At 42.0% G+C, this 26,416-nt stretch overlaps 1 protein-coding gene across 4 annotated transcripts in view; it reads left to right on the top strand.

The window, feature by feature from the left end:
* The window catches only part of LOC306971241 (A disintegrin and metalloproteinase with thrombospondin motifs 20), a 68,391-nt gene that overhangs the window by 2,980 nt on the left and 38,995 nt on the right, over positions 1-26,416 (top strand). The window contains exons 3-11 of one of the 4 annotated variants that reach the window (XM_079567444.1): positions 1,549-1,717; positions 8,922-9,151; positions 10,379-10,462; positions 11,113-11,237; positions 11,331-11,371; positions 11,650-11,755; positions 16,159-16,305; positions 19,503-19,644; positions 19,908-20,012. In XM_079567444.1, coding sequence (XP_079423570.1) covers positions 1,549-1,717; positions 8,922-9,151; positions 10,379-10,462; positions 11,113-11,237; positions 11,331-11,371; positions 11,650-11,755; positions 16,159-16,305; positions 19,503-19,644; positions 19,908-20,012 — 1,149 coding nt within the window. Of the gene's footprint in view, positions 1-1,548; positions 1,718-8,921; positions 9,152-10,378; positions 10,463-11,112; positions 11,238-11,330; positions 11,372-11,649; positions 11,756-16,158; positions 16,306-19,502; positions 19,645-19,907; positions 20,013-26,416 lie in introns of those variants that run through there. The other 3 variants (XM_079567445.1, XM_079567446.1, XM_079567447.1) reach the window with 3 other exon arrangements.

Below are 26,416 nucleotides of genomic sequence, written 5' to 3' on the forward strand. Positions count from 1 at the left end.
AACATAGTACATACAAGACAGAAATTAGAACAGGGAGCTTCTTGTACCCAGCAAAAAGATGGTGCTCATAGAAGGAGGCAATAGAATTTGCAGAGAAAAATCAGGTCCAAGCACTCATCCTTTACAAAAAGTAGTGAAGGTTTTATTTTTGGGTCAGAAACATTAAAAAGCACACCAACACGGGTCGGCTTGCGCGATTGTACAAACAAGGTTGTGACTGATGCTATGCAAAAAGAGTTTATAGCTAGTTTTCAACTCCAGTGCTTGGTTTTCCTGTTGTGGCATTCCTTTATAATATACATTGAAATAAACTTTACGGCTGGTCAAGTTTGGTACGTGCAATGATAAAGTTATTGGTTTAGGCTTGTTGGTAAAAGTTTTAATTGCTGTGGTAGCACAAATTTGTAAGAGTACTTTTCTCATGTCCACTCAACATTCACTATATTGCTTTATTGTATGACACAGTTTATCCAGTCAGCAGAATCACAGAGATGAGAGACATCCTTCGACTTGTTGTTTTTCTAAGCAATAGTCCCTACACTTGAGATGCAAACACATGTAGCACTCAGGCTTTTAGAGAAGTTTTGTATATACATGCCAGCTGACTATAATCCTTTACTCTTCGAAAGATGGAAAGGAAACATACACAAGCCTGTTTTCCATATCCGATTTCCACTGTCAAACAGCTATCACTCCCGAGGACACTCGCGGAATAATGCTGCCCGAAACATTCCAGGGTCCAATATCCTGTTTAAGTGTGTGTGTGTGTGTGTGTGTGTGTGTGTGTGTGTGTGTGTGTGTGTGTGTGTGTGTGTGTGTGTGTGTGTGTGTGTGTGTGTGTGTGTGTGTGTGTGTGTGTGTGTGTGTGTGTGTGTGTGCAAAATCACCATACAAACAGCCCTGTGCCTCATGGCTGACTGAGCTAAGGAGCTGCATGAGTTGCTGAACTGCCAAATCAATACTAGCATTCTTCTGTCAGTGACGTTGTCTGTTTATGATGATGTCATGTTAAGTTCATTAAAAGTAAAGTAATGAAATCATAAATGAAATTGATTTTGCTGATATAGTTACCTTTCAAAAGAAATGAGATTAACAGTATAGTGTTAAACGGGGAGTGAAAATGCTATTTAAAAGTGTCACTGCGCAACATATCTAGAATCAACTTGACTGATTTCAGTAGATTTCGTCCAGAATACAGAAGAGTTTTCCTTGAACTTGGACCACTGTATAGACAGAATTGTGAATTACCTTTTGGCAATTGTGATAATTTCTGGACCTTCGCTTTAGTTCAGCAGCATAACAATCCTAGGCCATACTGTCAAAAACCCTGACAATATAATGTAACTGATATTCCTCGACCTTTCTCCTTCAGCATGTTCTTTCCACATGTTACCTGTCAACTTGAGCCTTTTAGCTTGTTATAAACCTTAAACCTCTCGTGATGCCTGAGGGCTGCACTGAATGACAGCAGACAAATGACCAAAGTATGTAAAGAGCACAACGTGCACGCAAACACTGTCAGTGACAATCCCCCTTTTTCTGTTTCAGATTGGGACGTTTACTGCACAACAAGGCGAGTACTTCTTGGAGCCCCTTATGCACCCTGAAGGGGAAGAGCATGACGAAGAACACAACAAACCTCATCTTGTCTACCGCCGCGAGAGACAGAGGGCTCACTACAGGTCTAACCCCAAGACGGAGCCCTGTGGTGCCTCAGGTAACAGACTATAGACTCACCACACTTTGTTTGTAAGCATTTTGTCTGTCTGACTTTGACCACAAACACGCACCTCTTCATGGCCCGCATCGTCTGCAAAGCAATAAAACACATGAGCCGAGGTAATCACGATCGTTGGCTTGAAAGTTGCTCTTCCAGATTTGATGAAGTGGTGTTATAGAAAAGTGCGGTGTAATTTAGCTACACCTTCTCCAAGAAATGTCTCATGCTTTCGCTCCAGAGGCTGTGAAGAGAGCTCAGAGGAAAGGAATAATTACTTTGCAGTTCGCAGCTGAGTGTTTCATTAGATTTTTATGGCAGAGGTCTTTGGAGGCTGGAGAGGCCCTTAAGATAAAAAAAGCAGGGTTGACCGATGGGAGTTCAGAGCCATCGAGGGTCCAGGAGTTGTCTTTGCGAAGAGCGCTGTGGGTGGCCTTTTGTTGGCGATGCTATAAATCTTACATGTGCCGACCTCTCGATTTGTTTGTTGTCTGAACTCGGCTATTGTCGTCTGCTCGGGCCATTGTGCAGGGTCGTTATTTAAAGGACTAGGACTGGCCTGATGGTTCTGGTAAATACCATCTTAATATGCTGTGCCTTTTACTTACTCGCTAAGAGAATTTAGAATTTACAAAACCAGTGTAAACCCCGGGAGGTTCGGCTGAGGGTTGTCAGTTGAATTTCCCAGATCGGACTGGCAGAACGGCTGGGGCAGATTGTTGTCTGATTATATCTGCATATATACAGCCTGTACTGCGACTATGCTCGGGGAGGCTTTCAAATGCACTCGTACTACCAGAGCCGTGTGCTCCGTCTTTTCTATACAGAGCAGCTATTACAAAAGCATTCAGCTGTACAGCGCAATAAACAGCCAGGAAAGAGTTAGCTCCTCACTCAGCTCCTTACGGGAAACCACAAATAGCCTAACTTCAGTATTCTTTCCATTAGGACATTGTACAACTTATGCAAAAAAATAAAGACAATTAGAAAGCAAAACATGTGGAAAGCAAAGACGTCTGGCAAGTCAGTGTTGAGAAAACGTAGTGATAATGTGCACATTTCTCAGTTGTAAATAGCTGCTCAGTGATTTTCCCCACTGTAAAATGTATTTTCACAGTACTGGTAGTGCTGACGTTTTTATCCAAGTGCCGAGCTGATAGAGGCCGCTTTAGTTTAATCAAAGGGCAGCAGGTAAACACAAAAAGAGGATTCAAAGACGCTGAGGGCCTGCGTAAGGACTCAGAGGTGTCCTGAGCTGCGGCTGCTGTAGTTATCAGATAGCCTCCCCCCCCTCCAGATCCACCGATAAATGGTGTCTTTGAAGGCCACATGGAGCCAAGTCTCACAGGTCCTCTGCCTTTTTATGGGAAGAAGAGCAGTGCACGCTGCTACTAGCAGGTTAGATATAAACACTGGTCTCTGTGCATGTCATCCTGTCTGCAAAACACTTGTTTCTGCTGCTCCTGCTCTTAAATTTAGCATACTGCAGCTGTTTAGCAGAGATTTTTAACCATAGTGTCAGACATCTTAGTATTGCCTCTTGCACTCTCCTGTACCAACAATGAGGGGCTGTTAAGTTCTTGTGTTTGTCATTTACAAAGCCACACAGAGTCCAGTTTGAATTAGAGAATTAACTTACTTAGTGAGCGTCTATGGGCACGATCCTCCACCTGGCCCAGCAACAGTGTTGGTCCAGAGGGGAGCCCAGTATCTGTAGCGCACATACCTACTGCATCAGAGCTTGCGACCAAAGCTTAGAAAAAAAACAGGGCGCCTGAGGAGTGGTGTGCTGCAGGAGCACAAAATCCACTGCTTTCCTTTTGCAGCATCTTCTCATCTCATGTAACCTACTTCATTCAGCATTTAGGCTTTTAAGCTCTTACCTGACAAATTACAAACTTTATTTACCCCACTGTGAGTTAAACACTGTCCGCCTGCTCTGGCGCTGGTTTTGAAGAGCGCGGGGCTGTGCACACCGCAGGAACATGATCAAAACACCATTTATGTTTTTATTTTTATCTGCAACTGGAGCCCGTCTCAGCCGAAGCTTTGGGCGTTTGAGGTCAGAGGTCAATTTTTGTGAACGAACATATGACAGCCATTCACTACAGGTAGTATTTTAGATTCATCGGCTGTGAAAAACTTTCCAAATCCTGTTATTATTAGTCCTGAAAGTTGTGTTTTTAAGACCCAGTATCAGCTCTGATATCCGATGCCTGTACCGGTTGTGCCTTTGTGCCTGTTCTCGTATAAAATACAATTCTGAAAACTACAAAGATTCATCAAGCTGCAGATTATCAAGGAAACCTCCAGCAAACAAATGTGTATCAGCTTGAGATATGAGTGCTGCTCAGCTGAGATAATCTTTTCCTTCTGATATGACTGTGGCTCATATTTCCCGACAGGGCCAGGACAAGAAAAAGGACTGTATGCAGAGGCAGTTAGAGTTTCCAAAGTTTGAACAGTCTTTTTATACTCCTGAAGGTGTGCTGAAAGCTGAGGAAGGCGATGTTTCCACCTCAATTCATTTCATAAAACGTCATCACTTTCCGTCACTTGAGTTTGCATTCATGTGTTGTGTAAGTGTTGGAAACATATAAGTGCATAGACAAGGGCCATTGTAGCGCTAGTGAAGTTAGTGTTGAGGCACGTGCTTGTTTTCTCACCAAGCCTTTATGTTGTGCATACAGTTGAATGTTTGTCATTTATTGAAACAAAGCATTTGTATTTACAATGTATGATATTTTACAATTGGGAAATTTTGCATTAAAACATGCATTGTGGTGATGATCCACTTATATCCTGGTGCAATTCCCTGGTGCAATTAGGACTATGCACCTTAGACATGTTTCATCTTCAGAAATGAATCACATATCTTTTGTGATATTAAACCTGGGTGGCATTTCTTGTTTGAGATACCTGTATAGTAATGCAGAGTGGATGATTAGAGCGTTAAAGTGCGTTCACCTTGTTGTACCTGGATCTGGCTTTTAAAAATCACTTACTGAACTGAAATCACAACATAGTTCTTACTGGATCCCTGTGTTTCTCTGTGCCGTGCACAATTGAGATGGGATGAGATGAGGGTAGCTGGATAGGGGCAGATTCTCCTCTTGGTTTTCTTCTCTTTTCTTTACAATAAATCTCTGTAAAGAGTAGACAAGTATGCGATGCAGCAGGGGAATTGTACAGTATCTATTTCCCAATGTCCTCGCTGAGGCACAGCGTGTCAGTTTTTGGTGGGATTTCAAGTATTGCGATGACAACGAGAAGCGTGACAACAAACATTAGCGGCTAAAAGACACCGTGTCTTTCATACATTGACGCCTAGCTGAGAGTCTTTGATAGTTTAATACTTGGCACACATGGCACCAGTGCCCCCTGACCTCCATCACAATCATTGTATAGGATTCCCCCCTCGGTGCCCACCACGTATACATGTTAGATGAAATGCTACCATCAGGTTTTTTGGTCAATGGGTTCATTTACATGGAAAAATGCCCTCCCCCTGCCTGTGGTTTGAACTAGCCGACTTGAATGGCTGCCCGCTCTCCCTATGCTCTTTCATGTATGTGAATGGAAGCACTTGTTGCTTGTGACCTCACTTCCCTCTTTGTTTGGAATCACTTACTGCACTGGCTGGATGACCTTCAGTTTCTTCTAAAGGTGTGCCATGTATTTTGTCAATCGCATGTCTCCATCAGTCCCCATGTGTTCTTCTGCTCTTGACAGGGGTCACAATCAGCGGCTGATCGGGGTGTGATGGACGACCTTTCAGCTTTTGATTTTGTGCGGTTTCTGATTGTCTCATGTCACATTACAATTTCCTTCATGCCCTCTTGATCAGCCAAATCTTCTATTGTTTGTTGGCAAAATGCTTGTTTTCTTTGCCAAAAATTGTTTACACATCAGACAAAATAAAGTTAGGTTAAGTTTTGTTCCGACTCCATTTGGAAAACATTCTTGCTGGTGGTGTGTGCAATATAATAATGATTCATGACTGATTTCAACAAACCACTTTGCTGACTGATACATACAGTGGAGTGCATCTATCCTACACAGATGGCATTTGATTGTCACTCATGAGTGGACTCTGTCGGGTATGTTGTCGGAATTGCTGTATGCCCTGTATACATTTTCATGAATTATATACTGCCATAATTTATCATATGTTATAGAAAAATACTTCTCGCCTGCTTAGTGAGTTTGAGCCATTGTATTTTGGACCCGGCTTTCATTCACATCTGGGTGGGTTTGTGACGCCCTGAGCCCCACTGAACTGTCGTGCCGTCTCTTGAGTTCATACGACAAGCTCCAGCTGGGGCTGTTTTTGCTCCTATTGACAGAGAGGGCATTTTGCTCAAGGTTGGTCAATTGGAATACTTAAAGCACCTGTAGTTCCTGTGATTTACTGCACAGTGGAATGAGTGACTTGGGTTGACTTAGGTTAGTTTCTTTAAAAAACAATGAGACGAAATTGCAATAGTGACCTAGATTTCTCTTGAGTGAAGGTTTTCCGTGTCTCAGCGTGATCGACGTGGAGTCCTCCGTCATAATTTTAGTGAGGTCAAAAGCCAAGCCACATTATTTTTTCAAAAAGCCTCCTTCAGCAGCAACAATTAGCTTCATTTCTCTGTGTCTCGCCGCAGAATTGCACTTAATTATGCTTCTGTCTGCCGCGAGTGAATCTTTAGGGCTTCGCTATCACTTGAAGCCAAGCTGATTTCAAAGTGTCTGGATGTTGCGTAGCGTGGCGGCAGTAACCAAGCTCACATGTAGGGTCCACTGTCTGTTTAATTGGCACCCGGGGAACATGGCTCGGCAGATCTCAGCGGGCCATTGTAAAAGAATGTTAATTAGTTCAACAATGAATTGTGTGTTCCTTATTATTGAGCCTCTGACATTGATACTTTTGACAGAGACCCGAAGGAGAGTCAAAGAGCTGGTCTTTGATGTGCACTGAAATCACTATGAGATCATTTTGGATGAATGTACAGAAAAGGACTCACGCAGGTCACCCCCAATGAAACAAGTTTCTATAGTGAGCTGTTATGATTACACATGTAAACACAGAGGACAGGCTGCTACCCCAGCTGGCATTTGAACATGTAGTGTGATAATGGTTTAGTTCAAAAGAGCCTGGACTTCATTAAACTTGCCACAGCAAAACATTATTTTATTAAAGAGTTGTTTTTTCATACAGTCGTTAAAGCAGCAACACGGTGGAGATAATCAGGGCTAATAAACAAGTGTTGTGTAGAGTCAGGTTTATGTAGAGTTTATTCATATGGAGACTTCATTAAAGAGATGATTAAAGACATGCCAGAGAACATATAAACATCAAGTGTCATGTCAGATGTGGCTAATTTCCTCTACTTCTCTACTTTTCCCCCCAAAAAATGATCAATCTGAATCTGCTCCGTTGGTCCTAAAATACCCTATGGTTTTCTATTATTTTGGGGGAAAATGCCCACAGAACATACTAAAAAAGCAAAGAATATTACTATTAACACAACTACCTTTTAATAAGTATAATTTTCCGTGCCATCACTGCATTTCCATCTGAACTTGTTTCAAAGGGAAAAGAGCACAGTCCATATTTTCACTTTCAGCTCCTCTTCTCCGTTTCACGTCTCAGAGAATCATACCATTTCTGTGGACTGAGGCACTTGTCTGCGTTCCACTAATCCCTTTGATGTCCGACCGTCTGCAGTGATGAGTTTGTTTCAGGGGTTTAGTGTCAGCTTTTGGCCTCCAACAGGTTTTTCCTACCAAATACAAAGCTGTGCTCTGGTCCAGCAGCCCAAACAGGCGAGTTAAGCGCTGATTTGGACACCAGCGCTGGCACGGAGCAGGGGATCACGGCGGAAAGGGACATGTAGTATAACACTGTGCCAGGGTTGTCATGGCCTGCCTCGCCTTCTTCCTGCAATCATCACTTCAATACTCTCTGACCACTCTCTCAGTAAAATAATAATAATAAGACATTTTAATTGCGGAATAGTTTTTTAAATTATTGGACTCTTTACTTTGTAGCTGTCTAAGTTGCTGGATCCTGAACAGTTTTGCACAGTTCCATCCATGTGACTGGTCGAGGGTTTGTAGGACGCCCCTGTAGACTGATATTTCCCTCAACCTGACCTATTGTTTTTAGTGGTTGAAGAAACCGGAGTACTCGGCGGAAACCTATACCGGCACAGAGAGAACATGCAAACTCCACAAAGAAAGGCATGGGATTGAACCTGTGACGCATTAGCACTAACCACTGTGCCACCTTTTGCATGAATAATGAACTTGGCCTTGACCTGGGCCTTTTACATGCATGTTTTTCTCTCCTCTCCTGAAACATGCTCTTTACACATGTCAGTCTGCGGCCTCTGCCTCCATGCCTCTTCTAACTGCACTCTGTCACGGTGAAGGAATCTCCCGCTGTAGCCAGCTCCACACGTGCACTTCAGCTGAGTGCCCGGTGCTTCACTTTTTTACTGTTCAAGGCATTTAGAAAACCCTTTGCAAAAGACTAGAGTGTCTCTATTTGAATTGTGCTTTGGCTTTAGGTTTTATGCCTTTTATAGATGTTGATTCTCCCATTTGTAAAACACTGTTCTTATTATCATCATGAATTTTGGAAGTGCAGTTACAACTAACAGAAACATTATTCTGGAAACATTTACACAATAAGGTGAGAAGTACTGTTTGAGTCTGTCAAAGGCCTTCTACAAGGAGAAAGATGCATGAAGGGAATCTGGGGTAAAAAAAAAAAAAAAAAACATTATTTTAACTTCAAGAAATATCTAATTTTCAAACTCAAAATGTTGCTATAACCTTGGATGACATGTTTTTGAACAGTCACTGAAGTTTTACTTGAAAACCCAAAATATGTGGTTTTCTCTAACATTAAACATGACCCACACTCAAGAGTTTATTCTTTCAGTCTGATATACAGTAAATATGGAGCACAGTTTGACCTAAAAACGCCTAAAGCTCCGCGCTGACCCTGTGTCTCTTGGTACACAATTTTATTGAGCCGTGGCATGACACACTTTTCCATAGAAGTCCGGTGTATTTAAGTTATGTCATTGGAATTCAGCTAAGCTCCAAGCCACTGTTAACTGTAGAAATGCCATAAGAACATTCATGTACGTATCTTCTTGCTACCCTTTTTGATCACTTGATTAAAATGTTTTTGCTTTTTCTTCAATAGGAGACACTGGAAAACTAGGGGACATGGCGGAGGACCAGGACTACTTTAAAGACATTATCAACATTACTGAAAACAATAACAGCATTACGGACCATCCCAAAGTCAGAGTCAGAAGAAAGCGGTTCCTGTCCTATCCGAGATATGTGGAGCTGATGGTGACGGCTGATGCTAAGATGGTGCGACATCATGGACAAAACCTGGAGCACTACATCCTCACAATCATGTCAGTAGTAAGTAAAACAATGTTTTTACCATTCATTTCTAACTGGGTGTGGATGCTCTTTTCTGAACATTATGTTTCTGGTGTTTTGAATGGTGATCAAATGTGTGGATATTTCTACAGAAGGCACTAATTATTCTGTTGGAACCAAGTCTGGAAAACTCATTCAGTGTAACTCTTGTTTGTATACAAATTCATTTACACTCTATCTGGAATTTTACACTTTCAAACACAAACAACCCAGACTTAAAAGGAAATGTTTAAGTCTACTCCTAAGCAACCTTTCTGATTTTTTCAGTAAACTTCTGATGATTTAGGTCACCTTATATTTCAGGAGAAATGCTCTTTTTAATGCAACCCTCTTCTTTTCTCCAGGTTTGGTGCCGGAACAAAAGGCACATTGGCTCATGTAACTATGCAAATATGTTTGTACTGGTATGAGGCATTCCTGCGTCTGGACATTGTTGGTTGTAAACCCTTAAATGACCTTCAGTCAGTGTCTGTTGGGTCACCAACCGAAAGGATGCTGTAAAGTGTTTGGTACTAAGTCGGTTTCTGTTTATGACTGTCATATCTACATACAAACACTATGATAGATGCACAAGACATAACAGTGTCTCACCAGTGTTGGAGGCTAAATTCTCATCACTTGTTACTCCTTTGGTAATGATTGCCAGTGCTGAGCTCCCTGCAGTGAAGAGGGTACAATTCATGCCACATTGACTAACCACTGGCCTGCCTGGAGACCCAGAGAACAGACTTGGGTTTACTAGCTCCCCTTGGGCTAACACAAGCTAAATGTTTATAGTGGGCTAATGAGTTCCTGTCAGGAGGGCGCAAAAGGCCTCAGGAGACCGCTGACCGAGCATGACAGTGGAGCTGGACGAGGAATACACTGTTTGGTTGACCTCACAGCAGAGATGTGAGCTCTGGGTTAGCCCCATCTGGTTTATTTTTATTTTGGACGTTTTTGGAAGAGATGTAATTGGTTTTAATGCCTTGGCTTGTTGATAAAACTAGCCCTGAAGTTCCAGTGTGGAAAGTGAATACTTTAAAACTGTGTTGTCTTTTAACTAATGTCTCTATTGTGTGTCTTGGTGTAGAGCTGGTTTGGTCCTGGATTGGGATTTGTCTTGGTTAAAATCTTTTCAAAAACTTGATGTAAAAATGTATTTCCTGTTGGAAACTGTGGAGATGAGCATTTTCTCTGTGTTTGTTGTGTCTGTCTGTGTTACAGGTGGCAGCGGTTTACAGGGACCCGAGCGTAGGAAACCTTATTAACATCATGATCGTCAGACTGATCGTGGTCCACAGTGAGCAGGTGAGTCCCATGACGTCAGTGCAGGTGTGTGCAGCTTGGCCTTTCCTCTCCGGGCCGTTCTGAAAGGACACAGCCTGCCTTGTCAGTCTCAGGGGGTTTCATTAAGAACAACACAAATGAAACTATAGTAAGGCAAGCAAGCCACCTGCAAATGATACGAGGTCCAAGAGGAGAAAGGTCTTGATTTTGAACAAACTATTGTTTAAGATTGAAGAGAACACAAACAAGTGAGTGTTTAATGTGCAATTAATTATGGATGTGTTGAAAGATAAATCTATGGGGGAGAAAATGTGAAATTTTGGTGATGACAAAACCAGGTTTTAAGGAATGTAAAGTAAATATGAATGTGTTGAACAAAGAGAGGCACTGTTGGGAATATTTTATCTTAAAATGTGACTCTTTCATCAAGCTTACACTGATTTATGACAGCAGTACATCACAATGACAACACTGCATATAAAATGTTATACCATAGATACAGCCCAGTGACAATAAAAATAAAACAGTTAAGGTGTTAGTGGTTGAAAGACTGATAATGTACAGTATAATTCTCTTTAGATTTGTGGTGTATTGTATACTGATATATTAAAACGTTAATGTATATATATTGTTTCAGTTAAAGCAAGTCTGCTTTTGTGTTTCTACATTAGGAAGGCCCCACAGTGAGTTTTAATGCTGCCACGACTCTCCACAACTTCTGTGTTTGGCAGCACAGTCAAAACGTGCAGGACGACAGCCACCCGTTACACCACGACACTGCCCTCCTTATCACCAGGTGAAACTACTTTCAGTCACTGCAACACATCACTTTGTGCATCATTATATCATCATTGGAAATTACATATATTTTCTTTATGATTTATTGCAGAGAAGATATCTGCCGTGCGAAAGATAAATGCGACACTTTAGGTAAACCTTTACTTTTCAAAGTTTCTCACCAAGTCTCTTTCGATTAACTTTCCACTCTGTTTAGCACGGCTCAAAAACTGTGCCCTAATGAGTTTATGGCAAGCTGTCAGCTAATAATATTATAGTGACAGAGCAGAGTGGTAGAAAGGGGAGGAGGGCGGTGAGATGGAGGGTGCTAATCTGCCTTATGGGACCCACGTTTTGATGGTTTAATCGCCTTTAACACATTGTTATTTGGCTGTGTGTGTTTGTGCTTGTGTGGGTACGTGACGGTGCAGGGCTGGCCGAGCTGGGGACCATGTGCGACCCGTACCGGAGCTGCTCCATCAGCGAGGAGAATGGCATCAGCGCCTCCTTCACCATCGCACACGAGCTCGGACATGTGTAGGTTATTCATTCAAACTAGACCAGGTATGGGCAAACGTTTTGACCCAAATCAACAATAACAACAACAACAAAAAAGCAAAAGTTATGAATGGCCTTTCTTTACGTCAGTGGAGAAAAGTTTTTAAGCCAATACATAAACAAAGTTAGTGATGGTTGCGACCAGAGCTGTTGTGATGAGTGTTTTGCAGGCTGCAATGAAGGTCCCAACTTTAAACTGAACTCACAATAAAACAGTGTAAACAACTGATCTTTTGCAAAACCTTCGCCCCAAAACCGTCATTGTCAAATCATCAATCAATCAATCAAACTTTATTTATAAAGCGCTCTTCAAACCAAAAGGTATCGCAAAGTGCTTTACAGATTACAACATTTAAAACAATGCGCCTGGGACAACCTCCCATATACTGTATATACATTTTATATATTAGGATTAAATAAATAGATTAGTCAGTTAAAGGCTAAGCTAAAAAGGTGGGTCTTGAGCCTGCTCTTAAAAACATGAACGTTCTCCGCAGCCCTGAGCTCCTCCGGCAGGTCGTTCCAGAGGCGAGGGCCGTAATATTGGAAAGACGCCTCACCATGAGTCTTATTGTTGACTTTAGGAATAACTAGGAGACCCCTGCCGGAGGAGCGAAGGGGCCGTGAAGGTTCATAAGGTAAAAGCAGTTCTGAAAGATAAGAAGGACCAAGACCATTAAGACATTTAAAATCCATTAAAAGAACTTTAAAATCGATCCTGAAACACACGGGGAGCCAATGCGATTCTAAAACCGGTGTAATGTGGTCCCGCCTCCTGGTCTTCGTCAGGACACGAGCTGCTGAATTTTGTAAAAGTTGTAGTGAGATACTCTTTTTGGGAAGACCAGAAAGCAGGGCATTACAGTAGTCGATACGACTGGTGATAAAAGCGTCTCCGTGTTGACCCGAGAGAGAATGGGGCGGACTCTGGCTATGTTCTTTAGATGGTAAAAAACTATCTTTGTGATATTCTTAATGTGTGGAATAAACGCCAGCTCAGAGTCAAAGATCACACCCAGGTTCTTCACCTGTGAGGAAGGATTAATATACAGTGACTGTAGTTTGGGTAAAAGTCTCTCTCTCTGGGCCTCAGGGCCGATGATTAACATTTCAGTTTTGTCCTGGTTATGTCCTGGTTAAATCATACCTCCTAGCTACTTTAGTTTAAGTGGTCACAGGACATTCGAATGAGTCCGACGTGCACGAGCAGCTGGTACAGTCAGCCACTGTAGCTGGCTAGCTAACTTAATAATAACACTCATATTTTATAAATATATATGAGTGTTATAGGAAGGAGAGAACCTTCCCGGTAGTGCAATAGCATGACTAGTTTACACAAGTGTCCCCCCATGACGTTGCTGCTTTAGCCTTGATACGTTGCTGTATATTTTGGATATGCTGTATATCTCCATTACACATTGTATCTCCATTTTGCCTCGATCTGGAGGATATTGCGCTGGTATTGCTACACAAAGAGTCACTAACACATCCCCACGACATGTGTTAAAGGAATAGGCCACCGTTTTTACATACTAAAATATGTTCTTACCTCACTTTAGTCGAGTTAATATATCCCCGTCTGGTCTTTGTCCGTGCGCTCTGTCACGCAAACGGAGCACATACGCAGCCTCTCCCACATGTCACATAGCTCCGAAAAAGCTCACGATAGAAGCTACCAAGCTCTTCCACGTGTTCCCTATTTAAATAAAGTTACGTGAAGTGTTTTCATGCGAAGTATATTTACACAGAAATGTAACATGTCGATTTTATAAGCAAATAAAGAGGGGGACTATATTGTGAGGCGTAATGATACGAGGAGTAAAACGTCCGCGCAGTAACTCCTAAAGGTTATTGACGGAAGTGAGCGGGGGGAAGTCTTTAGGAGTTACTGCGCGGACGTTTTACTCCTCGTATCATTACGCCTCACAATATAGTCCCCCTTTTTATTTGCTTATAAAATCGACACGTTACATTTCTGTGTAAATATACTTCGCATGAAAACACTTCACGTAACTTTATTTAAATAGGGAACACGTGGAAGAGCTTGGTAGCTTCTATCGTGAGCTTTTTCGGAGCTATGTGACATATGGGAGAGCCTGCGTATGTGCTCCGTTTGCCTGGCAGAGCGCACGGACAAAGACCAGACGGGGATATATTAACACGTCTAAAGTGAGGTAAGAACATATCTTAGTATGTAAAAACGGTGGCCTATTCCTTTAAACTCCATAGACTAGCAATAGTAACTGATTAACTGTAACTGATACAGGGCTTTTGCGAAAGGTCACCAGTTTCCTCAGGACATGAGGTAAAAATGGACTTAAAAATAATAATAATAATAATTTTCCGCAATTTAATCTTTGTTCAACATAGTAAAATTGTGTCAGTTTTTTATTGTGCTCTGCTAAGTGCTAATATAAAGTGTATCCACAGCTCTCACAGCCAGCAACAAAAGGGCTCTTATGCAGTGTGCAGTTCAGCCAACGCAGGTGCATAATGTGAAAGAACTGACTTTAATAATAAGCCTGTCTTTAATACCTCGCTGTACAGCTCAGCTCTGAAAATTAACCCTGTAGGAATCTAAATCTGACTTTGGGCACATACAGTATCATGCAGTGCTGTCGACATAGCAAAAACTGCAAAATAGCTTGTATCAGAAGTTTCAGATTGAGGTGTGAATGTGATGCATGCTTACCGGTGCTTAATAGAAAGGTAACAAAATGGAATCGGGCTGTATATTTAGATCTGACTTGTTTGGTCCTGCCAATCTGTCATAACTGTGAAGCTGTTGCCAATCACACACGCTCTTCCACTGGAAAGAATGAAACGCTTTCTTCCCATTGTGTCTTGTGCAAACTCAGCTTTACCCGGCTAGACATGAGGGTAATGAATTGAAGATGTTGCAGATTATTAAGTGGAAAGGAGTGATTCAATAGAAAAAGCGATTAAAAGGCTTAGAGGGCAATAGATGGGACACTGCACAGTTCAATAGATATCACTGTAGTAAGGAGAATATTTGTTTTATTTTCAGCCACGTTGGATTACCCATACTTTACTTGTCCTCTCAGACTCAGAGGGCGGTTCATTCACGGTGTTGGCGTTCTACGTGTTGCGTGTTGTTGTTGAGAGCAGACAATAGTGGTGACAGCTTAGATTCAATAAACAAGCCGGTACTGTCTTGTTGTTGTTCCTTTTTGATCCGTCCATCGCCCGACCGCAACATGTGTGATTTACAGCTTAATTACTCTGAGGCAGAATGTCCTAATTTGCCCTGAGTACTCTTCAATCCGCAGAATCAAATCATTGTCGTGTGTAGTAAACAGCGGTGGAGGAAGTGCCCAATCTCATAGTAAAAGTAATGCAAACCTAAACAACAGGAACTCAAAAATGGACAGTCTTATTGTCCACATATTTTTGAAAGGGGCTCCAACAAAAGCAACTAAAAATAAATAAAAGCATGTTTGTACACATTTATTATCCACCCATAACAAGACTATATCATGTGCTGCAGCCTGCTCCAGTCTGATTACTATGTAGAGCCCGCTCTTGCACTGGAGGCTTCATTATTCAGAGGGTGTTTTCTGACAATCTCTTGGCCCCTGCCGAGTGGGCCTCATGCCAGCCGTGCCAGGTCTTGTTGTGCGCTTGTATGAATTGACCCTCAGCGGCAGTACGGCTCTGCCCACATCCTGTAGTAAATATCTCAGGCCTAATGCGGCATTGTGGCTTGCTCTGCGAACGCTCATCTCTGCGAGTGCTCAGCGTGTGCATGTGTATGTGGCGAGCGTTTGTTACAGCCCAGGACGATGCCATTATGGGGTTAAATAAGACAACATGCTTTATTAGACTGCCAACTGCGGCTCACTTAATCCGTCAGTCCATTAAAAGGCAGATGTTAAGTTGCGGGGCTTGATTTGATGCAGCTGTTTTCTTTGCGCTAAAAACTAGTCTTTGCTTTATCATGTCATCAAGGATTTGTTTGTCATCTTTGCATAACTTTTGCCTAATAAATCTTTCATCCCATGGATTAAATGCATTTCGCGGAGTATTAAGTGTGTAAAATACTTATTATGACACATGACAGTGGAAAGACGGCCCTAGATCAACAAATATTTCATAGTACAATCTATAGTGGGGTGAACAGCACAGAGGAACTGGGAGATTGGAGAGTGTTTTCTTTTTCACACACGTATCCATAGCCGTGTTGGTGTGTGGCGGCCAATACGATGTGGGGTAGAAACGGCTGAATGTAAATCTTTTGACACTTATCCTTCTTGAATGGAGCTGAGCCACTAAGCAGCTGATAATCACTTTGTGTGTGTTCCTTTATGCCCCGCCCTACATCCATAACTTTTTTTTGTTTTTGGTGTTCTTCTTTCTTCCAGGTTCAACATGCCTCACGATGACAACCCAAAGTGTCGGGAAGCAGGTCTCAAACACCAGTATCATGTCATGGCTCCCACGCTGAACTACGACACGAGTCCCTGGTCTTGGTCCAAATGCAGCCGGAAGTACATCACTGAGTTTTTAGAGTAGGTATACATTTTAAAGGGATATTTCAGGATTTTTGACATAGGGTCTCTTCCTAGATATCCAGAGTGTTGTTGATTTCTGTAGTTTTTTTTTTCTTTCATTCATGCAATCCTTATATTTGAAGAGTTTAGTGGTGCTAGGCTAGTGCTAGGCTAGCGCATGTCTATGGTAACTAGTAGCCTGCATTAAAAACCTCTTAAAAATCATGGGGTCGTCCTCCAAACGTTGCCATATCTGATTTGTAGAAATTCCACGTGTAGTAATGCCGGCGCAGGTAAACAAACTACTGTAGATCCGGTAACCTAGCAGATCACGCTGCCGCTGTGTAGTTTACACAGTTAAAGTTATTTTAAATGCAAAATGGTTATCTTTCAAAAAATATTCAGTCAACACAGACATTTATATCAGTAGTCTGGTGTTGTAAGTGATTTGCCTCAGGTGCACTGTGCTTGGGTCAGCCTGTTTTTAATGCAGGCTACTAGGTACCATAGACATGTGCTAGCCTAGCGCTAGCCTAGCACTAGCCTAGCACTAGCCTAGCACTACTAAACTCTTCAAATCTAAGGACTGCATGAATAAAAAAAAAAAAAAAAAAAAAAAAAAAATATATATATATATATATATATATATATATATATATATATATATATCCAGAAATCAACAGCACTCTGGATAACTAGGAAATGAGGCCCTAGGTCAAAAATCCTGAAATATCCCTTTAAGGTTACTTAAATTATTCCTTGTTAGTGGATAGGTTTAGTCTGGACGTGTTTTTGTGAAAATAGGACTTGCATACATTTCAGGGAGTTTGACAAGAAGCAAATTGTAACAACTTGATAGCTGGGTTTGAGCATTGTTAAAACAACTATTTCTTGAACTGGAAACCACAGTGATCAGGCGTGAAGCGCGTCGAGAGGCTACTGTTGGCTCTAGGCTGCATATTATACAGGTACGATGTTATGCCAGATTGGTATCTGATTAATACCATTATTTAAAATGACTTGTTTTGATTTCGCTGTCTAAACAAAATACGAAGTCACTTGCAGAACTTTGTAGACAGCTCAGCACAAAGTAAACTTTCCACATTTGCTGTTGAAAGAGAATTTCCTGTTTGAATCTGCCTCAGTTGACCTCCTGCAGTAACATATCTTTTCTATCTCGTATCTCTTTTATTAAACCTTGTGTAATGTGGCTGCTCTCCTTTGCTGCCACCTGTGCGTGCAGCAGTGGGAACGTCTCCCCTGCACCCCCAGTCACTGAGCAGATCTCAGGGGCTTCCATTGAGGAACTCACACATAATTACATCCTTCTTGAATTTGACCCTTGAATCCTAGTGTCCTTTTCTGTCGAGGCGTTCACAAAGACTGCGTTGTTGGTCATCTTCTGCTGCGTGGTTCTTCAATGGCTCTCGTGTCTCTGCTTACATAGTTTCCAGCCACCTAACCCATTGGAAAATTCAAATCAGAATAATCAGAAACACCATGATTCCCTTTGTTCGGGGCAGACAATGATTAAAGATGTGATTGCAGAGAGTAGATTGCTCCAAAACATTAGTTTTTTGACAATTACGCAAAAACCAAAAAGCGCGGTAGTGGGAGCTATACTGGTGGGAAAGACCCTTGAAAGTACAGTCCCAAGTGCTTTTGAAGTCTATCTCGAGCCAACAATGTGGAGCATTGATTCAAAGTACCACTCGTTCCTCTTCTGCCTAGTGCCCTGCCCTGGTCACGTCTGTCAGTGTTTTAGATGTCCATTTTCTCTCAAACTTAAATCTGCTCCAGCCTCTTATAGTTTTGCCCATTCATGCAAGTATCACTTTAGTTTTGATTACGTCTCTACAACGCCCTCTGAAGTCTACAAAAGCGGTTTGAGCATGTCAAAACCAAATGCCGTAGCTTTCTCGTAATGGTTCATCAACGTCTATCATGAATTCTAACTCTCCCTTTTCAAAGTAATTGCTCCACGATGTCCAAGATTGAAATACCCACGCGGCAGACGACTTGTTGTTTTGATCAGACACTGTACATTGATGATCTATGTCATTCAAGCTTCAGCAAAACCACCATCCTATAACATACAATCAGCTGACAAAACCACTATGTAATGCACAAGAGAAAGGTGCAGATAAACCTCCATGTGCTGTGACGTCTAGGGCTCCATGACTGAAAGACAGTTTAATGCTGAGGACACCAACCTATTCTTCCTCTTGTCAGGCTGTCTTCTTTTCAGTGTCGTTTCCATTTCCATCCGAAAGATAATGACTATGATGACCAACTGCTGAAAGGCGCTGCAGTGTGTTCTCACTGTAGTTTTTTTTAAAGGCTCCCACCTGTTATCCATCAAGTTTGCATCATTGGTGAAATGAAAGGGAAACACCAGTGCCTAATTATTGCCCTGTGACATCAGTCTGTAGAGCTGTATGGAGCAGGTGTGTGAGTGGCTTAACATTGGATAACAGTTGTCAGCGGTGTTCACTTGTGTCATACACTGTAGGAAAGATCCATTTTGAATAGGAGCGCTTGTTTTATGTAGGTGTGCATTGTCTCCACATGCTTTTTTTGTCATCTCTTATTATAGAGTCACAGATAGAAGGCTTCGTCCAGCAACCAGTGGTCAAAGTTCAGTTCCAGCTTGTACAGTTCATACTGACATTTTTTCCACAGGCATAAGTGCTTCACACATCATGCTATTTCCCCAGTCTCTCTTTGTACATTTGTATTATATCCATTCAAACTTAGACACTCGATGTTACATGGTGGAAATATTGCTGTCATGTTATAATGGGGCTTTATAATGAGGTATCGTGGTATTTTACTTTGAGTAATCCTGTCTACTTTGGTAATTTCTTCTTCTTCCACAGAAGCACTTAGTTGTTCTTTTCTGGAAAGTGGATTATTTAAATTCATAAAATGCAAAACATCAGGCACTCAAAAGAATGTCCGTAAGTCATAATGATGAATGTGATGACCACTTTCATGACATGATTGTGTGGTTTGTGTTGAGCTAAAATGCGTTAGTGCATGTGATAACCTGAGCAGCGAAAGGTCATTGTTGAAAAACTGGTGTCAAGTATCCGTTTGCTGAGTTTCGTGACCACCCAAGAAGCAAACACTTCCTTTTACATATTGAGCCATGTTAAAAAAGAAATTGTCATGCTCTGTGCACTAATGACTCTACTGGTCTCTTTCCGCTGTAGCACTGGCTATGGAGAATGTCTATTGGACGAGCCTGTGGGGAGGATTTACGAGTTGCCCCCTCTTCTTCCTGGCCAAATCTACAACGCCAATAGACAGTGTGAGCTGATGTTCGGACCTGGATCCCAAATTTGCCCGTATATGGTGGGTTGACCTGCAGATAAACCCTCGTAAATGCAGTCTACGTCGAAATGCAAATTGAAACCTCACTGTGGACTACTGAAACTGGATCAGCATCCTATCTGGAAAGCGGTGCCGTCGTATTAAACATGTCAGCCTGGTTCTGGGAGTGAATGGAGATAGCGATGCAAAAGGAAATAGCTGCGCCCGTTCCCATTTGAAGTTACAGATGTGTTTTGGCAGGTGATTAAACTCTGTTGTGACAGTTTGCTGACTTGTCATTTCAGAAACAGTGCAAACGATTGTGGTGTACGAGTGCAGAGGGGGACCATAAAGGATGTCGCACGCAGCACATGCCCTGGGCAGATGGGACCGCATGTGGGAATGGGATGGTGAGTAGTATATATAGTAATAAAATCTGTAATGAAATATAGACTCATGTGCGCGTTCCCACGACTGCATCCATTGATTATATTTTGACTATGGGTCAAAAGGTGAAAGACTATAAAATATGCTGTTGATGCAGACCTAACTGGAGGCGTTATGTCGTGCAATAGTGTTGACATGTTGAGTTGTAGAGATACTGCTGAGACCACCCATGTGAAGCAAAACCTGCTAAAGAAAAAGACAAATTATTTGCTATTATGATCTGCAGTGAAGGTCTTTGGATGAGATTCTGTTTTGAAATTGAACTATTCCATCTGGTCTCACCACTACCTGGAAACATTTGGTCACCTGGGCCTTGGTTTTGTTGCCGGTTGACTCCTGGATTAGGGCTTGTTTGGACTGGTTTGAGGTCTGGTTTAGACTTCGTCAAGTTTTGGAACCAGATTAGGTAACGTCTAGTTTGTGTGCAGTACTGGCGAGGTTTTTGTTTCGCCCTGCAATAAAATCTAAAACTTGCCTTAAATACAGCAGAGATGACATAAATCCAACCCCCCCCCCCCACCCCACTTTGATCGCCACTCATCATCACTCCGCTGGAAACATTGCTGGCACACACCAGAACCTCCCATGAAGTGATTTGAATCTTGATGCTGGTTTCTTTCTGGTCAGCTTCCTTTCACTGAGAAAAAGCTGGAATAATTTATCATGCATTACGCTCTGGGGCTGCTTTCTGCTTTTGGAAGGGCATGTAAATGTGGTCAGGTGATGGTCTTGGTTCGAAACCGGAGGCTTTACCCCTTGGTGTTGTTACGGGGCCCCAACCCCCATTAGCCTTCGTGTTCTCCTCGCTCTGGGATGCTATGCTAATTAGGGGCTAAGACAGCGGGTCAGGATGCATGGAGAGTGGGGCTTTAGCGAAAGGGGGTAGGAGTAGAAACAGGATAGAAGAGAAGCAAACAGTGTCCTGAGAAGGGAAAGGTGCAGACTTTGGGGCTTTGAAAGAGGATGCCGCCCGCTGTTCACAGTTGAGTCACCTTGTTCTGAACTCGTGACCCCAAAACCTCTTTAAAAGGCGGGGGAGTGGGTCAGTGACCAGGCCGTATCGGAGCCAGGGTCCCAGCCGGCTACCACGCTTACAAAAGAGCTCCCGTCGGTGTTTCCACAAGGGGAGGGAGCACAACTAAGAGATGTACAGGGGCCTGCTTATTACTATTCATACTAACTCATATTCAAGATGTCATTACTCATATGAATTTGGATAACACTGATGAGGGAGTTCAACTTTAGACTTACATTTGTAGTACTGCTTTCTGTTTTTTTTTATTGATTTGCTCAAAAACATGTCAACAACATTTTTTCCATTATATAAAATGTTTTTTGTAATTACATGTAAGTCAACATTATAATTATTAGCAGCAATATCAGCAAACACCATTAAATGTTTTTTTAACCCTGTTTTTACCCTCGTAATCCAACTGCAAAATCCCCCCTGAGCAGAACGATGACTGTTCTGAGCCCGGAGGAGACGCTGTGAGTTTAAGTTTAATAAGCTGAAGTGGAGCATGACTCGGGCTGATTGCTCTATATGTGTGGTCTTTACTGGGATCCTAAACAATGGTTTGTGATCTGGAGCTTGTACATACTACACAGTATGTACAGGCTCCAGATCACAAACCATTTTGTGTAGGTTGGAGTTACATGGCTCTTTTGGTGAAATAACAAAACAATGTATATAGGATGGTGCATTCTGTTGTTTTGTGCAAGGTTATGGGCATTTCCATCGACATCAACAACTTTGTATGTGTTGTCAGAGCCCTGTTTCAAGTGCACTGTTTGATGTTGAAAGAGATAGGGACTGCAGCAACAGTCACCTGCCCACACAAGACATGGCATTTATGTGGTTCTTTCAGTTTTCCATGCTTGTGTTTAGTATGTTCCTACTTGTAGCATCCTCAGACAAACTCCCAAGCCAGATGAAAATGCCTGATCTACAGTAGCACCTACTGCACAGGAGTACTCACAGGAGACTTTTTGCCAGTAAATACAATTAAATTAGCTTACGTTCTTTGTTGTGTGTGAGATTTTTAATGCATTAATTTTCATTTACCAAGGTTTATTGACTATTTAAGAGATTTCAATGCTTGGACTTTGGATGACTGTAGCCTATAAGTAGCGACTATGGGCCGATGCTTCCTGGACGGTGGCTCAGGAGCAGGGCTAACAAAGGGAGACATACTGTACATAGGAAAAAAGAATTGTCATAAAATGTGCTATTTAAATTAACCAAATTCAATCAATCAATCAATGGTTTTGTATAGCCCAATATCTCAACAGGAGTTGCCTCACAGGGCTGCACCTAACATTAAATAAGACCATGTAAAGATCAGCACCCTGTGTAACACAAAGAGAAAATTGCTTGAAGCAAAGTAGAGAGCACTTCAGTTCAAACTTGGACTGAAATACTTGGAAAGAAGAGATTGTCATGAAGAGTGATACCGATTGTTTGTTTATGTGCAGTTAATTGAAATGGGGAAACGGTCGCCTCAGTTCTCTCTTTCCCTCCCTGTGGATGATCGGCCTCTCACTGGGCGCCAGAGTGAGTAATGTGGTCACATGACCTCTTGGCGGCATGTCTGTCATCTGGCTCAGTGGGCCGTACTCTAACAAGGGCATCCCATCACTTGTTGTCTATAAATACCGCCACCACCCTCCCTCTCCCCACTCCCCTCTCTTCCCGCGGTCCCCCCTTTCTGATGGTCCCACTTCAAGAGGTCCCGCCCGCGTTTCCTTTGTATGTGATGGACATGAATGTGAATGACTTAGGTGTTTTGTTTTGTTTTCTTATGCTTGTATAAGTATTCATATTTGCACGAAGTGCAAAGAGCCATGTCAATCAGAGAGAAGACAATTTTTGTCACTCTCTGTGTCTATGACCCTCATTCTTAAATCTGGACGTTTTATAGAACAGAAGAAGACAAAGAAAGCAGGAATGTTCTGAGTTATGATTATTGATCAAATTTGCATTCATTATATTTTAATACGATTTTCTGTGTCTGTTTTTATTAAAATGCATTTTTAGGACGAAGTAATTACTGAAGGCACACGTAATAGGCGTATAATTGACCAAAGCACTTACAGATTTGTTTCCTCTTAATAGGAGTCTGGTTTTGTGTGATTGGATAAACTGGAAGTTGTTTTTGATTTTCCAGAACATGCCTGTTAAAGACAGAAAGATGTCATGCTCTGGGTTCAGCCAATTACAGTGAGATCAATAGGTCATGAAAAACGAAGCCATGGAGGAGTGGGGTGTGTGTGCCAGAGCAGTGAGTGTTGGATGAGACTCTTGGCAGAGGGCAGACCTGTTGCACCACTGTGGGATGTAGTGAGTAACTGTGATAGTTTTACTGTAGGTCAGCCGAGTCCACGCCAAACTATGGCCCAGGCCAACTCTTTTTCAAAGCGGTGTGGCTGGTAGTTAGTAGTACATTTCTGGAAAGTTGTCTAGTCGAGGCCCCAATCAAAAATAATGATACTGTAAAGTAAAGAGTAATGGAGAAAAAGCAGGTGGGAATCGCTACAATATTGAATATAATCCTGTCCTATTTGACATAAAGACTATATGGGACTTCTTGTGAGTTGTTAATGACAGGCAGATTAACAAATCAGACAAATGCATGGTGAGCTCATATCAAAACAAAAATTGACACATTTTATCCTTTGCACAATGCCTTTTGCAAGGATTTTTATGTCATAGCATTGAAGTGTGATTAGCCTCCAGTTGTATCATCTCTGGGGTTTTGTACTGGACACCAGCCTCCTGCTTCAAAAGCAGTGAGATGATTCCTTCTTTTTGTGTCTCAGTAAGAAAAGCCAACTTGGTAAGAATAGTTAAAGCATGATAATATGCCATCGACACCAGGTGTTTTCCCTAGAGTTCCTCCTCAGTAATTAAGCTCTCACAAAATTCTTTATGCGAACTGTTCAATTTTTCTTTAAAGGAAACAGGGAAGACATTTTTAGCATCGATTGGAGGTGAAGCTTTAAAGAGCAAGTTCTAAAGGAGGCTCTGATAGATACAAGGTTGTTTGAGAGGAAATATATTCTATCGACACTACAAACTGTTTGGACCATCTCAAAGTCTGACGGTGGAAAAATACAGATGCTTCATTGTAAAAGAAGGGTTGCTGACTGACTAGGGAAAACGCAATCAAAATACAGTAATACTGATCAAAAATTGATTGCAATACAACCCGTTTGACAAGCCTTTTTTTCATGACAGCAGTTTGTTGAGGAAGACCATGTGTTCAAATTGTGTGAATGGAACAGCTTCCACAGTCAAAGCTACTAATTCATTGTAATGACAACCTTCCCGCATCCTGGAAAAGTGTTGAGTACACAGAAGGTGTAGGAAAAAAAAAAGAAAAAAAAACCTAGGAACGCATGTACAAGAGAGGTTAGATGGGGTCATCGTTGCATCATGTCGACTCCTTTGCACCCTTTTCACACCAGCGCTTCTGTCAACTCTCCCATTTATGTAAACTTAAGAGGAAAAAAAGCACCTCGGAAAAATGCATGCCCTGTCAGAAGTCATTGTAAATCATTCTGCTATAACAACTGTCATTTTGTATATTTCCAATTCCTGGGTTCTGCTTACGGCTCCTCCATAAAGCCACTTTTACTGCCACTCACTAGGCGATTATTACGCATATAAAGAGGGTGTGCATGATGCCTCTGTGAATCCGCAGTGGGGGACTGTGTGGTCTTACACATTTGACAGACTCAACCAGGTGTCTTTGATTTGTCAGAATAAAGCCTTGATTTTGTTTTGTGGTTTGGACAGGGGTCAGCGAGGTGTTTGAGAGAAAGCCCTTTGCAGGTCAAGGCCGAAGTGAACTTTGAACCTAATGCCATGAGAAAAAAAGGAGCACTATATTAAAGGTGATGCTATTTGGAAATGGGTGTCTTAAAATGAAAGAGCAGAGGGGCTTGTACCTTCTCATTCATGCAGTGATGTATGGCTTAGGTTCAAAAATTAGGTGCTCTGTGTTACAGTTTCCTGGCAATTACAGGGCGCTAACTTCCAAGTCGTCCTGTGCAAGAGTCCAGATGCTGAGTTTCCCGTTTGCATTATGATATAGTTACTTTTGTATACTCAAGGAGTTTCAAACCTTATTTTTATTCAGTGTATGATATGCATAAATTATAATGTATAATACATCATGTATATGCCTTATTTGGAGTAAAATTATGAATAATAGTGAATTGTAGCAGCCAACTGAGTGTATGTGTGTGTGACTGAGCGTGGTCACAGGAAGGGGAGGTGATATAGGCGGAGCTCACGCAGAGAAGGGATAACAGGTGAGAGCAAAACACTTTTGTGTGCGCTTTTTTGTGCAACAATATGAAATTACTTAGTTTTCAGTAAGCACTGTAGCTATGGTGCATTTTGTTAGACTTCTCAGGTCTCATTGTTGTTTGTATTTAACTAAGACTGTCATCTCTATGTCCTCAAAGCCCTCAAAGCTCAGTTTGTAACAAAATACCACCATACATGCATAAATCAGCTCTATTTGTTAAGTTTAAAACTGATTTATGGCGGAAGCTGTAGTAGCTCACAACTCCCTCCACATACAGTATTTGACCTTTCAAACCTCACGACCTTTTCGCTTCTGGCAGGAACATTTTTTATTTTCACCGAACACCCCATTCTACCATAATTTGCTTCAATGTAGCATCCAGTGGTTGCCTTTTCCATGTGGCTTACGCTCACACTGGATGACCTGACCTTCCTTATACAACCCTCAGTACTTGCCTGGACTTGGGACAGGCTCAAAGAGACTTCTTTCATCCTCTTTTGGGGCTGACCATCTACCTACTATTCAGGAGTTTACGTACCCCTGCATGTGCATCATAGTATGTAAAAATCCACACACGTGAATTATGTGCGAGCAGACCCACACGTCTGTACTGGAGTGTGTGCCTTTGTGAAATGCCTAATTTGAAACACATGCTGGCGACAGCTGGACAGGTTTCTCTTACAACACCTTCAGCTTTCTCACCATGAGCCCAATTGTGTGCAAACTTTCAAAACCTGATCTGGAAAGAGGGTCTGTGCTGTTGTCCTTTACTAGCGCTTACTTTTAGCTTCGCCAAGACTACCTTTCACCCCAGCTCGTGTTTGCGCTCTTCGGAAAATGAGCGGCTAATTGGAATTGAGAGTGGCCCCCAGATGCCTCCAGAGCCTAAGTAATCATTCTCACACTTTAGCACACTTTTGGCCACACTCGACATTCACACTCACACACACACACACACAAATCATCTCACACAGATGTTTTTTCCCCTCACACACCCACCCTCCCTGCCCCACATCCCGCTTTCTTCTTTTCACCCACATCACCTTTTCAAG

The sequence above is a fragment of the Gobius niger genome (genome assembly GCF_951799975.1).
Source record: "Gobius niger genome assembly, chromosome: 12".
Classification (NCBI taxonomy): domain Eukaryota; kingdom Metazoa; phylum Chordata; class Actinopteri; order Gobiiformes; family Gobiidae; genus Gobius; species Gobius niger.